At 41.1% G+C, this 14,390-nt stretch overlaps 1 protein-coding gene across 2 annotated transcripts in view; it reads left to right on the top strand.

Annotated features, from left to right (window-relative positions):
• LOC141096860 (cadherin-2A) overlaps window positions 1-14,390 on the top strand; it is a 369,191-nt gene that overhangs the window by 253,529 nt on the left and 101,272 nt on the right. For both annotated transcript variants that reach the window (XM_073583706.1, XM_073583707.1), the window contains one exon: window positions 2,712-2,944. In XM_073583706.1, coding sequence (XP_073439807.1) covers window positions 2,712-2,944 — 233 coding nt within the window. The remainder of the gene's footprint in view (window positions 1-2,711; window positions 2,945-14,390) is intronic.

Here is a 14,390-nt window from a genome sequence, read left to right as displayed (position 1 = left end):
TAAAAGATAAAAAATGAGCTGTGATTGGTTGCTATCAGCAGCAGTTTTCTTTGTAGATAGTTGTGGTAACTGAGGCCTATTATTCTTATCATTTCTATGGTGTTATCGTCCTACTGTAAAGCTGGAAATAACACAATTTATTACCGTGCCAACACAGACCACCCTCTGACACAGACTGCAGGGGGAGCCCAGTATCACACAGGATAGGATTAGATACACAGCTCAGTAGTCAGTATCACACAGGAGAGGATTAGACACATGGCTCAGCAGTCAGTATCACACAGGATAGGATTAGATACATAGCTCAGCAGTCAGTATCACACAGGATGGGATTAGATACACAGCTCAGCACACAGTATCACACAGAATAGTATTAGATATACGGCTCAGCAGACAGTATCACACAGAATAGGATTAGCTACACGGCTCAGAAGTAAGTATCACACAGGATAGGATTAGATACATGGCTCAGCAGTCAGTATCACACAGGATAGGATTAGATACACAGCTCAGCACACAATATCACACAGAATAGTATTAGATACACGGCTCAGCAGACAGTATCACACAGAATAGGATTAGCTACACGGCTCAGCAGTAAGTATCACACAGGATAGGATTAGATACACGGCTCAGCAGTCAGTATCACACAAGATAGGATTAGATACAAGGCTGGGCAGTCAGTAACACACCTGATAGGATTAGATACACGGCTCAGCAGACGGTATCACACAGGATTAGATACACTGCTCAGCAGTCAGTATCACACAGGATAGGATTAGATACACGGCTGAGCAGTCAGTAACACACGATAAGATTAGATATACAGCTCAGCAGACATCACACAGGATAGGGTTAGATACACAGATACACATGTTTATCAAAAGGCTCTTGAATGAGTTGAAAATAAAATACTATCTATACTTGGGTAATTGTTTAGTTAATTTGTGTTGCAAATCTGTAGTGTTGAATATATGATGTGAAATGTTTTTACGTGCAATATAATCATTATAATTTGTTATAACTAACTACAGTTGGTTACTATGCCCAGGCAACGCCGGGCTCTTCAGCTAGTATGAATATATTTGTATATACTGAATAAGATATACATATAAAAAGCAGGATACTTTCAGGGTAGTCACAAAAATTGGAAAACGGTCTTTTGGGATTTAAGCGACCAACCTGAAGACCATATATGCTCCCTTTATAGTAGTTTGTTTTAGGTTCAAAAGTAATCAGATTGGATACGTGAATCTTTGGCAAGTATTATTTGTTCAGTTTGTGGAATTCCACGGCTGGTAGTGATTGCTCAAATGAAATAGTGTGGTATCCTAGCGACAGGTACAGAGTTGCATGCCATCACAATGTAACTATGGATAGTGGCATAGACCAATAGATCCTACGCGTTTCCTTCCTAAATGCAAAATTTTGTGAAAAGGGGGTACAAAAATGAATACCACAATAAAAAGAGAAATAAAGAAAAAATATAATAGGTAATGAGTTATAATTCAAATTCCAATTCAAAACTCTAACCATGACATACAAAGCCATCCACAACCTGTCTCCTCCATACATCCGTGTCATGGTCTCTAGGTACCTACCCGCACGCAACCTTCGATCATCTCAAGATCTCCTTCTCTACTCCCCCCTTATCTCTTCTTCCCACAACCGCATACAAGACTTTTCCCGTGCTTCCCCCATACTCTGGAACTCCCTGCCGCAACACATCAGACTCTCACCATCAAGTTGGGTTTGATGTGCAGAAGCCTAATAATGACAGCAAACATTTCTTTAGTGACCTTCAAAAGCAGTTTTGAGGGACTTCAACCAGGGATTCCTGTAAAGTAGAATGGTGTTGAATATACAGAAAAAAGAGTTTGAAGGAATTTACTGTACACATCAAGTGACCACTAAAGATTTCATGGCATAATTCACTGTACTATATCCTGTTTATAGGGGGCCATGGTATAGACCTTCTTAGGACTGTCTAAGTGACTGATAATAGGTAATGTTTATAGATGGTTGTTGGATTTGATGTTGACGTTGATGTCTGATACTTAGGATAGGTCTTCAATATCAGATCTATCATCTGTCAGCGGCTGCATGTAGTGTAGGAGATGGGACAGCATGACTTCATACAGTTTATGGCTGTTCTCGAATACGTCAGATAAGCTCTTATTCACTTTGGTAGAAGCTGAGCTTCTGTTCCCAGGAGCGGCCATTAAACAGTGAATGGAGCGGTGCTTATACTCTTGCTATTTGGCCCCTGACAAAGCTGATAACAGCTGACCAATTCTAAGGGGCAGTAGACACCCCCTTTATTAAAATAACACATACGGTATTCCTTTTATTAGAGTTTTATTTCTTTACCTAACTTCAGACAGGTTCTATGGAGGAGTGAGATAAGGATAGCGTAGCCGGCAGTATGTAAGGATATTCATTGAGGGATAGTTTAGAAACCATCAGTTAACGATCTTCAAATCCACTTGTGGTTCTAAATGCTCCATCGCAGGCAATGATTCTGTCGATAAACATGTCATCTCCCAGCCAGTATTAGCTCATTTTTTTGGTTTCTCCTGAACAGATATGTATTTTCTGCAATCCAGTGGAGTATTCCCCCTCTGCTTCTGCCATTGATTAAGCGATTGTTTTACTGCTATCTACAAATGCCTCTGGTTCACACTCCTATTGTCTGCTCTTTTGTTTTATAGTGATGTTTACAGATTGCGGTGCACAAAGACGGATAAAGTATGAAACCAGTAACCCAACAGATTTTCGAATCGATAACGATGGGGTGATTTTTGCTGCAAGAACCTTTAACATCTCACCTCCTAACCAGACAGAGTTTTTGGTATATGCCCAAGATGAAGAGACCCAAGAGATTTGGCATGTTCCAGTGAAAATCATTCTACGGCCGCAGCGTGCTGCTCAAGATCCAGTACCGGTAGGCATACCTATCTTATACCACTCAGTTACATAGATACTAGACTGATAATAATGCTTTTTGTTTAACATGAAGGAGAAACTTAATACCCTACTTTAGCAGACCCTTCTTAATATAATATACTGTATTTGTATAATAAAGTTTTTATTAAGCTAATGAATTAATTAATATTTGCATTGTGTGTCCAAAACAAAATTGCCGCTTCCAAGTTGTGTTCCTCAGTTTCCCTACTTTGTACATGCACGAGTGGAATCAGGTTCTCTTAGGCTTCCAGTAAGTGCAGCAGGTGGGAACACAGTTAGTGGTAAATGGGGAGTTATGGAAGGGTTATGGGGAATTAAGGAAGGGTTGACTGTAGGGCCTGACTGGCCATTTGGCAATTCTGGCAAATGCCAGAAGGGCCTGTTTGGTCGTGGGCCGCCTTGTCTGCTACGTTGTTAACAGAATCGGTGTTCTCAAGACACCCATACTGTTAAGCGTTGTGACGGAGCACAAAGTCTCTGAATCCGTCACTTACCCCAGCAGGCCACAGGTATCATTAGAAATATTGGTCTTTTAGTAAATCTTGCTTTCGTCTATCTCAGGAAATATTAGCAATTCATCCTATCTAGTGATTGGGGATGGAGACAGCATGGGCTTGTGTGATTTCAAATGCCAGGGCTGAATTTCAGCCCCAGTCCGTAACCGGTTGACCGTCTTTACTGCCTACAGTGCCTGCTTCCCTGCATGTTTGCTGGTGTTATGGTGGTGTTATTTACTAGGATTTAGTTGGAACCTTTTGGTGTCATCACCACAGACAAGGTTTTCTGCCCATTAGCTCTTTTCATGCTCTTTGGTATCAATGGCCTGGGAAAAAATAGCTGGTTGTGATGTAAAAATTAAATAGAAGGGAATAATTCAATGTATTCTATTTGTCCAGTTATACAAGGATAAACTTTTAAAAATGCTAAATGTTGTAGCTAACATCAGTGTAAACCCTTAAGAGTTAGTGGGGATTTTTATAGTCAAGGCAGTAATTCAGATGCACTGTATAGCCCAGCACAGAGTTTAGGTTAAAAGGGTATTCCCATCTCCAAGATCCTATCCCAATATGTAGTAGGTGAAATAATAATTATAATAGCAAATTACTAAGATTTGTGCTGTTATATTTCAGAACGTAAGCATTGGAAACTAGAAGTTTATGTTTTGATGACATTTTTACATGTGCAAATACATTTTTAATCCGGTTTACGTTCAGTTATGTGACTTAATCGCACTGGTGGAAATGCTGGTGCGCCTCAAAGAACGCAGCTGAGTATTGAGTCTTGCATGCCCCAGGGGAGACAAGTAGGCAAATTATCTCCGTCAGTGAACAAAATACTACAATCTAGCAGAGGTAGCTACGCTGTAATTAATGTCCAAGCCTTTACCAAGTCTTGACGCACAACCAGTGATAAATGCCTCACCAGCCTGTTTTGGGGTGTATGCCCTCATCAGTGCGAAATAGAGGTTGGCTGACTGAGTGTGACCCCCCCATGAGTCATCATAGGGAGATAACTGATTCACCTTATAGAAATGTTTAGTATGGAGACTCATGCCATTTCTTCTTAGGAGAAGTGTATGCAGATGAGTTTCTGGATTGGTATTTAAGCTTGGTCACGTTGCAAGGCTCATTGAAGGGGGAAACGTCTACTTATAGGATAGATGCCTCTCCTAGGTTTTCTTTTGCACACTTTTCTCCCATGAAGCCAGTAAGACCCCATACGCAGCTCTACTGTTTAAGGAGAACCATTACCTGAAATCCAGAAAAGAGAAACCTGCTGGCACAGCCCAACAGACCTGCCCCAAACCTAAGAGAAACCTCCTTGCGCAGCCCAACAGACCTGCCCCAAACCCGTGCCACACGAGATGTGGAGTATTGGCGAGAGGTATTCACAGTAGCTCAAGCGTGCAGTGCTCAGCTAGTACTAACTGATATTGTTATCCAAAATGTAGAAATGAAAGCCGCTCTCACCACTACAGCTTATCATCTTTATTTCTTCAAGAACAAGATTAAAAGGCCAACAACATAAAATTATGCAGGACACAAACAAACACCCGCAGCTTTCAAAACCCTCTCAAATGATTGTGTAGTAAGTTGTATTCTAAAAAATGATTGTACACGATTACTGTTAAAGGGAATCTGTCACCAGGTTTTTTGCCACCTAACCTGAGAGTAGCATAATGTATAGGCAAAGACCCTGATTCCAGTGATGTGTCACTTACTGGGCTGCGTGCTGCAATTTTTATAAAATAGCTGTTTTATAAGCAGGAGATTATCACTACAGTACTAGTAAACCTGCTACCAGGCAGTCTAACTTTTCTGCCTATGCACAGTGTACATAGAAAGTTACCAATCAGTTATGGGGGGGTGGGGTTATATAGAGGTCAGCATTCAGAGAACTGGTAGATCTACAGCAGATAAAATGGTGTTTAATGAAAACTGCAGCAATTAGTAAATTAAGTGAGACATGATTGGAATTGGGGTCTCTGTTCCTATGTCATGCTGCTCTCAGATGGAGTGCTAAAAGCCTGGAGACAGATTCCCTTTAACAAAAAATCATTGTACTTTTAGAAACCGTACAAAAAGGATTTCCAAAGCTAAGGGAATCTGTAAAATCTGATGTGTTGGGGGCCATGAGGACTGGAGTTTGGGAAACACTGGGCTAAATAAGAAGAATTCTGTCGCTGTCCAAATGCTCTGATTGTACACAGTTTAACAAGTAATAACAAGCTGTTAAATATCCAGTAGCGACGGTAAGACCAGTATGGATGATAACATGATCATTCTTTAAAACCTGAAAATCTTAATTTAATTAAAATTCACTTCCTTCCAAACAATCTCATTCATCGTGTAATCTAATGTTCCTGTGCCGCTGTCGTCCTCTGTATGTGAATTGAGCTCTTAATTGCACATAGTCGTGTCTGTGGATCAATACAGTTGTTGTTTATTGATTTCATTTTTAATTGGCTTGTGATTTAGGATGCCATGTGTCACATGTAAGAAAAAGCAATATTTGCTGCATTTACTGTATTTGAACGTCTTAGTTATATATGCCCTTATGTGCTGGGGAAGTACATGCACAGCAGTTCCTTAATAGAAATATGTTATCAGAAGTGGCCCGATCTGTTATTGGAATTCGTGTTTACCTGATTAAAGGAGCTCAGATTAAGGCCGCGTGCACACGGCACTGAGCTATTACTGCAGTGCACCTAGACCAGATGAAATTGGCATATAAGCCATTTTATGAAACTGGACACATACAGAGGGAGAGACACCAAGTAGAGTATGGTCCCGCCATATTTCCTTGGGAATTCTTCTTTCATCTTATCTTTATAATGACATAAAGTATCGAAACAATACAAATATAAATTACCCACATATTGGCGCCATATAGTGCACACATTTTATGGTGTGTCCAAATAATACTCCATTACATAAATCATTTACTACTATGTAACTTAAATTTGCTCCAGTGGTGCGAACCCCAAAGACCCGCTAAGAAATGGCGAACTGTAATTTTGCCTAGTTTGCCACCCCCTAAAACCCAGCATGTCTGCATAAAACCAATGAGAACATTGATGAAGGCAGATGGACACTATGTCGTCACAGTCATTATCCCAAGGTGTCACATGATTTAGGAATATAGGAAGAAAGACTATGTAAATATCAGATTGGTGACACCTAGCATTCCCGCTGATCAGCTGTTCCTGGTGCTAGTGGCAGCCATATCTGATCAGCTTCGTCAATTGCATAGTGGCCATGGCTAGGTACTACAGACCCAACTCTATTCACATGAATAAGGATGGATCTGCAGTACCCTGCTGTGGCCACTATAAGGTCTATTGAGCTGTGCCGTTCTGCTCCGACACTAAGCACATCCGGCCTCCACCAACAGCTGACCAGTGAGGGTGCTGGATGTTTTGGACATGGTATTGGCCTATCCTAAGGATAGGTCATCAATAATAGTGACATACTAGACAACACCTTTAACGATTTAGATTTTTTCTTTTTTAAAGAGAACCTGTCTCCTCAATTTCCTCTGTTAATTTTTATTAAATGGCAAGGATGATTGATGTTTTGTTAGAATTTTCCAGTTTTGTCAAATTTTTCCCAAAAATAAATTTGTTGCAAATCCCAGGTACTCTAATTGAGCTGAAAAGATGTGTATAAAACTCTGAGTTCTGCTAGGACTGTGTCCAACCCCATTCAATCTCATTTTTTAATGTATACACAGCTTTAGTATTCACAAAGTGACCACCACAAAAATGGATGGTAGCCCAATAATAACCTACAGACCATTTAATAACACAGTACACTGAGAGACTTTTTATGCATTATAAAGCCAAAAATGATTTCCAAAATTATCCCTCTTAGTCATTTGTGATCAGGCAGACCTCCTGAGCAGAACACTAACTCCAACTTATGGTGTCGCTGTTAGTGGTAACATCATCCGGCTCTGCCTGAGATGAGAGATGTTCCATTTACTCCATGACACCTTCCGCTTCCTTTACAACGAATGTGTTTACTGGACATAAAAAGCCAAGAGTGGCCTGCGTTTGGTAGTATTACTGCCCAGAAACCAGGTACTACTGCTGGTGGCGCTTACAGCTGCTACCTACTCTCACACTTTTAATGATGGTATATCCCATTCATTGCCTCTTTGTTTTACCTTAGATTTTATACACTTTAATTAACTTTTAACAATCTTTACATGTACAGAAATCAAAACATGGCAGCTGATTGCTATACAGGAGTGACATGTACAGTTGTCAGATTGATTTAGTAAATCAGGTGTGCAAAGTCATATATTTTTTCCATTTATTTCCATTTCTCTACAAAAATCAACCCTGTACCCAGAAATGACATACTAAGAAATGATAGATGGTACAAGTCTAAAAAGCCAACAACTGCAACAGCGTGCTGTATTAGCTTGGCGTTTCTAGATGTAAGATTTGACTAGTATAACATACTTGCAAAAAAAATGTACATAACACACACTTTGAGGTAAACAGTCACAGTTAAATGCTTGAATTTGGGGGAATTATGTTTTGAATTTTTAAAAAAGCAACTATACTTCCCCCCTTTCACAAATACAATTGCACAGGAAATGCCAAAACTCAGTACATTTGCTTTTATCAAGCAAGCACACCATTTTACACAGATTACATGTTTCTTTTTCTGTAACAATATTGTGATGACTTGCAGCTGCTTTTTAGTGCATTAAAAATGAAGAAATAAAAAAATCTATAATTGTAATTCAAATACAGCAGTACAGATGCCAGTTACATCATATCACTGATCTATCACACTGGTCCTGTCACTGCTGCTGGCATCTCTATCCTTATCGCTCTCCACCTATTAATTGAATTTCTGTATTATTTGCAAACTACTCCTATCTTCACTGCTGCAGGTATTCAACGTATGACTGTCTGGAGGATTTGTCTAATAGTCTAGGGTTTTCTCTTCCAGTCTCTATTGTTTATCTGTGAGCTTTGAGACACTGCGACCTAAATCACTTTAAAATTGATGCTACCCTATCTATCTAGGGTTTTATACAGGCTATGATAGTCCCTCCTGATTAAGTGCTATATGCCATATGATGTAATAGCTGCAAGGCGTTATGGGCAGACATGAGCGAATATCGTCAGATCCTTCATTATCTGGCTCATTAATAGAGCTTACCAAATAGCTGCATCAGGAACCCGGATTCCTAGATTGCTCCTGATAATCAGGTGTCCGGTGCCGCAGCTGCATGTGTCGCGGCTGTGTGGAGAGCCTGTGTGTTGTGACTGTCACACAGCTGCTGCGCCGGACACCTGATTATTGGGAGCAATCCAAGGATCCGGGTTCCCGTTGCAGCTATTCGGTAAGCTCTATTAGCAAGCCGAATAAGGAGCGATCCAACAATATTCACTCATGTCTAGTAATGGGGGAGCCTGCTTGGTCGCACTTAAGGTCATGTTTGCCTCCTGTGGCTGATGCAATCCTCATCTGCCATGGGGAAAAAGGAATTTTTTTTTTGGCAATTATCGTAAACCCAATCACAAATTAGAGAAAAAGGATGGAAGGATTTGAAGGGTTGGGATCTTAGCGGTGGGTGCCGATTCTAAAGCGCAGTCATATTACAAGAAATTAGAAGGAATGCATTCCGGCACATCCATCTGTTCATAAAATGTAAGAAATTGTATTAGCAATCCATTAAAAATGTTAGAGTCCAGGTTGTTTTAATGCTCCGTGGACTTAACGTTTTTAATGGATTACAAATAAAATTTTGTACATTTTATGAACGGATGGACATGGCGGAATTAATTCCTCCTCATTTTTTCAAATCACAAATTCTTCGAACTCACCAGGACCCGAAAATGTTCTTTGATTTCTGCAAGTAATACTGGAAAAACTGTAAGTACTTTTTTTTTTTTTGCATGGCGAGTCGTCAATGTCATTGCAACCATATTGGGGTACATAGAGTTTTTGATCAATTTTAATTGTTTTTGGAATGGACCGAAAAATGGCATTTCTGGCATTTTGATGCTTTTTCTTTACAGAGTTTAATATATAGGTGAATTGGTTTTATAATTTCATAAAACGGACTTTTACGGATGCGGCAACCCAAAATATGTTTCTTTTTTTGTATTGCTTTTTATTATATTTGACTTTTATCTTTAGTTCTTCTAGGGGACCTGATCTTGGCTGGGCTTCATAGGTATAAGATGGAGGTCTTCAGAAAGCCACCAGCTGCCATGGAACAATATCACTACGCTGCCCATTGTGTCATGGAATTACACACCATTTGAGTGCCGCTGTTGGTGATTGACAGCACCATTTGAATGATTTTGGTGCTATTTTGAGTCGCTACTATAGGAGGCAAGTGCCGGCTGTATGACACCTGACCTGTATGGAGCGGGCTCAGCTGCTGAGCTCTCTTCATTTATCGGCGTAAGTTGGCATGCGAGTAGTGGTTAACGACTTATTTTTATTGAACTAAAAAAATAAATATACGGTTAATATTAGAGCAGTACAAAAAGGTTGGCATTGTATCCGTGAGATATGTTCAAATGGAATTACATCCTTACAATCCAGGTAAAATCAGAATGTTTGATATGTAAAAATGCAAGGAAGTGGAAATGACCGTCACGCTACGAGTTTGCTAGGAAAGGGATACTTCCAAAAAAATGCAGTTATTTTTAATCTCAGCACATTTTTGAACATTTTTTTTCCATCTTCCTTCACAAGACTATTCTAAAGTCTTTTTCAAGAAGCTATGGGAAAACCCTCTTGTCACTTACCTAAGAACAATCTCGGCTCTTACAATTGCACATTCCATTTCTGAAGGTTTTTTTTCGTGTTGGAGACACCCACTCCTTATAGAAGAGCTGTGAGACGCCTAGTCCATGAGTGGAAACAGAGAGGACTGTTGACTCCTACAAAAGATTAATGTTCAATGTGCAAATTGGGTCATCCAGAGCATCCATCCTGTCTGACTTAGGTTTAAAATAATTACAGAATTAATTCTGTGCGATTTAATAGGGTCATAAATATTTGAGACATTTCTTTACCAGTACATATTTAATGTGGCTTTGGAACTTGCATGACAGTTTAGCATACCAACGTCTGATTTAAGCTTTCTGCCAGGATTGTGGCAGATTTCATGATAGTCTGTATCATAAATCCTGCAAATCTGTTCATTTCTTCAGTAATGAGGGTGAGGGGCTGCACGGAAACATCCTGTGTGCCTTCATAGGTCCACACTTAGCTTTCTATTACATATTGTATCTTTGGATTTCTATTACTTAGAGCATAGTATCAGGACTAAAATAAATAACTCTCCTCTTAAGGAGTCATAAAACGTATAGAATATATATGTGTAACCATAAGCATAGATAAATCTATTTATATAATTGCCTTGTAATGTTTTCATTTCCTGTTCTGTCCAGATGTCACCGTATCCCAGAATTCCAAGCGGAGGAAGTTCACCGACCGCCATATTGGGACGACACCCGAGTGATGGGTGTCTTAATATGGAAACTGCTGCTGGTACCAACCTGTTGCACTGTACCACCAGCGGAACACCGTCGCACCACACACACACACTCTATACGCCTTACGCACCACACACACACACACGCATACTCACACTCTCATACAAACACTCACGCAGCAGAACACCGTCGCACTGCGCCTGTGTGAATTCTGCGCAGATGCAGTGAATCATTTGGCTGATCCTAGCGGCAGATGCGCGACGTGTCTTCAGGCAGAGGAAGCTGGTCACATTAAAGGGGTTTTTCCCATGAAAGAAAGTTCATTTTAAAAATTCTCTGTGTTTGACCGTGTACGGAGCATACCACATCTCCTGGGCAGGGGAGGAAGCAAAAGACAATACTGACATTACAGCAGTGGATCACAGAGGATTCAATTTGTGAGGTAAAGAATTTCACTGACGGTTTTTAAACAATATTTTACCTCACAAAATGTATCCTCTGCGATCTCCTGCTGTAATGTCAGTATTGTCTTTTGCTTCCTCCCCTGCCCAGGAGCTGTGTTATGTTCTGTACATGGTCAGACACAGGGGTGAGAGACAGAGCACAGGGGGAGACAGCTCAAACGGGACAGCACATGAGGGGAGAACACAGCACAGGAAGGAGAGAGACAGCAGACAAGGGGGATAGAATATGGGGTAGACAGGTCAAAGAAGAGAGCACAGACGGGAGAAGTCAGCACATGGGGAAAGAGAGTGGATAGGTGGGTGAGCACATGGAGGGGAGAGATTCTCAACGCTGCAAAGCCTGCCCCCATAGTGACATTACCGCCCTCCCGATGCGATAGCATCGGGCCTCCTTCTAGTGTAATATAAGTGCCTTAAACAGTAGTCAGGCACCTAATATATATTTTCTAAATATCTTTCCTCACTCCATAACCACATTTGTAATTTGCTTTATTACACAATACCCTACACTTTTTCCTATGTAGCTGATACCTAAATGTGTTTTTTTTTTTTTTTTTTTTTTTACTGTACTTCCTGTGACGTTTTGTTTTAGAGGAGTCTCACTCAGGGTGTCACAGGAGGCTGGGGCTGCACTTACGTCCATCACCCCTTCTGGAAAAGGATGACATTAGGGGGTGGCGCTGAAGTTACTTACTAGTTTCTTGCATTGCTTTCCTTGAGGATGTCCTGGATCCTCGGTGAAGGATGTTGTGGGAGAGGTGAGTGCAGCACCAGCACTCTGCACTTCTAGCTCTACCGCCGTCCTAGCTTCTGTGAAAGAAAGTGTCAAAAGGGGGCAGAGATAGAAGCAGGGAGTGACACCAGCGCCACCCCACAGTTTCTAGCATTACCTTCAAGTGAGTCATCAGCAGGGATCGGTCATAGAAGAATGAGTAACATAGTTTTGAAGGCTGAAGGAAGACCTTATGTCCATCTAGTTCAGCCTATTTTTAGTGCAGCTGTTCTGCATTGTTGATCCTGGGGAAGGCAAAAAACCCACAGAGTAGAAGCCAATTTTCTCCATAGGGAAAAAAATTCCTTCCCCCTAAGCTGGGTCAACCATCTACCTATAATATTCTGTTATTCATAACCTTCTATACTGTTACTCACAAGAAAAGCATCCATTCCTTTCTTAAATTCATTCAGTGAGTTGGCCATCACCACTTCCTCAGGAACACCAGCACCGTCCCTGATGACGATTTGTTTGATGGCGGTACTAGAAGCTGTAAGGCGGTGCTGTTGTCACTCAGTGCTTCAGTCTCCACTACCGGACAACTTCTCCTTTCACAAAAGCTAATGTGGCAGTGGAGATAGAAGCAGAGGGTGGTGGTGCAAGAAACTAGTGAGTAAACTGCAGTGCTGCTCCCTGATGACGTTCCCTTTCAGGGTGGTGGGATGCGAAAGAAAGTGAGTGCCTCCTGTGACGTCATGTTAGAGACTCCGCTCAAAAAAATGTCACATGAAGTAGAGTAAAAAAAACATACATTGGGATTAGCTACAGTGGGGCAAAAAAGTATTTAGTCAGTCAGCAATAGTGCAAGTTCCACCACTTAAAAAGATGAGAGGCGTCTGTAATTTACATCATAGGTAGACCTCAACTATGGGAGACAAACTGAGAAAAAAAAATCCAGAAAATCACATTGTCTGTTTTTTTTTTCATTTTATTTGCATATTATGGTGGAAAATAAGTATTTGGTCAGAAACAAGCAATCAAGATTTCTGGCTCTCACAGACCTGTAACTTCTTCTTTAAGAGTCTCCTCTTTCCTCCACTCATTACCTGTAGTAGTGGCACCTGTTTAAACTTGTTATCAGTATAAAAAGACACCTGTGCACACCCTCAAACAGTCTGACTCCAAACTCCACTATGGTGAAGACCAAAGAGCTGTCAAAGGACACCAGAAACAAAATTGTAGCCCTGCACCAGGCTGGGAAGACTGAATCTGCAATAGCCAACCAGCTTGGAGTGAAAAAATCAACTGTGGGAGCAATAATTAGAAAATGGAAGACATACAAGACCACTGATAATCTCCCTCGATCTGGTGCTCCACGCAAAATCCCACCCCGTGGGGTCAGAATGATCACAAGAACGGTGAGCAAAAATCCCAGAACCACGCGGGGGGACCTAGTGAATGAACTGCAGAGAGCTGGGACCAATGTAACAAGGCCTACCATAAGTAACACACTACGCCACCATGGACTCAGATCCTGCAGTGCCAGACGTGTCCCACTGCTTAAGCCTGTACATGTCCGGGCCCGTCTGAAGTTTGCTAGAGAGCATTTGGATGATCCAGAGGAGTTTTGGGAGAATGTCCTATGGTCTGATGAAACCAAACTGGAACTGTTTGGTAGAAACACAACTTGTCGTGTTTGGAGGAAAAAGAATACTGAGTTGCATCCATCAAACACCATACCTACTGTAAAGCATGGTGGTGGAAACATCATGCTTTGGGGCTGTTTCTCTGCAAAGGGGCCAGGACGACTGATCCGGGTACATGAAAGAATGAATGGGGCCATGTATCGTGAGATTTTGAGTGCAAACCTCCTTCCATCAGCAAGGGCATTGAAGATGAAACGTGGCTGGGTCTTTCAACATGACAATGATCCAAAGCACACCGCCAGGGCAACGAAGGAGTGGCTTCGTAAGAAGCATTTCAAGGTCCTGGAGTGGCCTAGCCAGTCTCCAGATCTCAACCCTATAGAAAACCTTTGGAGGGAGTTGAAAGTCCGTGTTGCCAAGCGAAAAGCCAAAAACATCACTGCTCTAGAGGAGATCTGCATGGAGGAATGGGCCAACATACCAACAACAGTGTGTGGCAACCTTGTGAAGACTTACAGAAAATGTTTGACCTCTGTCATTGCCAACAAAGGATATATCACAAAGTATTGAGATGAAATTTTGTTTCTGACCAAATACTTATTTTCCACCATAATATGCAAATA

The sequence above is a fragment of the Dendrobates tinctorius genome, unplaced genomic scaffold (assembly GCF_039654945.1).
Source record: "Dendrobates tinctorius isolate UK_male_01 unplaced genomic scaffold, ASM3965494v1 ptg000081l, whole genome shotgun sequence".
Classification (NCBI taxonomy): Eukaryota; Metazoa; Chordata; class Amphibia; order Anura; family Dendrobatidae; genus Dendrobates; species Dendrobates tinctorius.
This window is presented reverse-complemented; position numbering and strand designations above follow the sequence as displayed.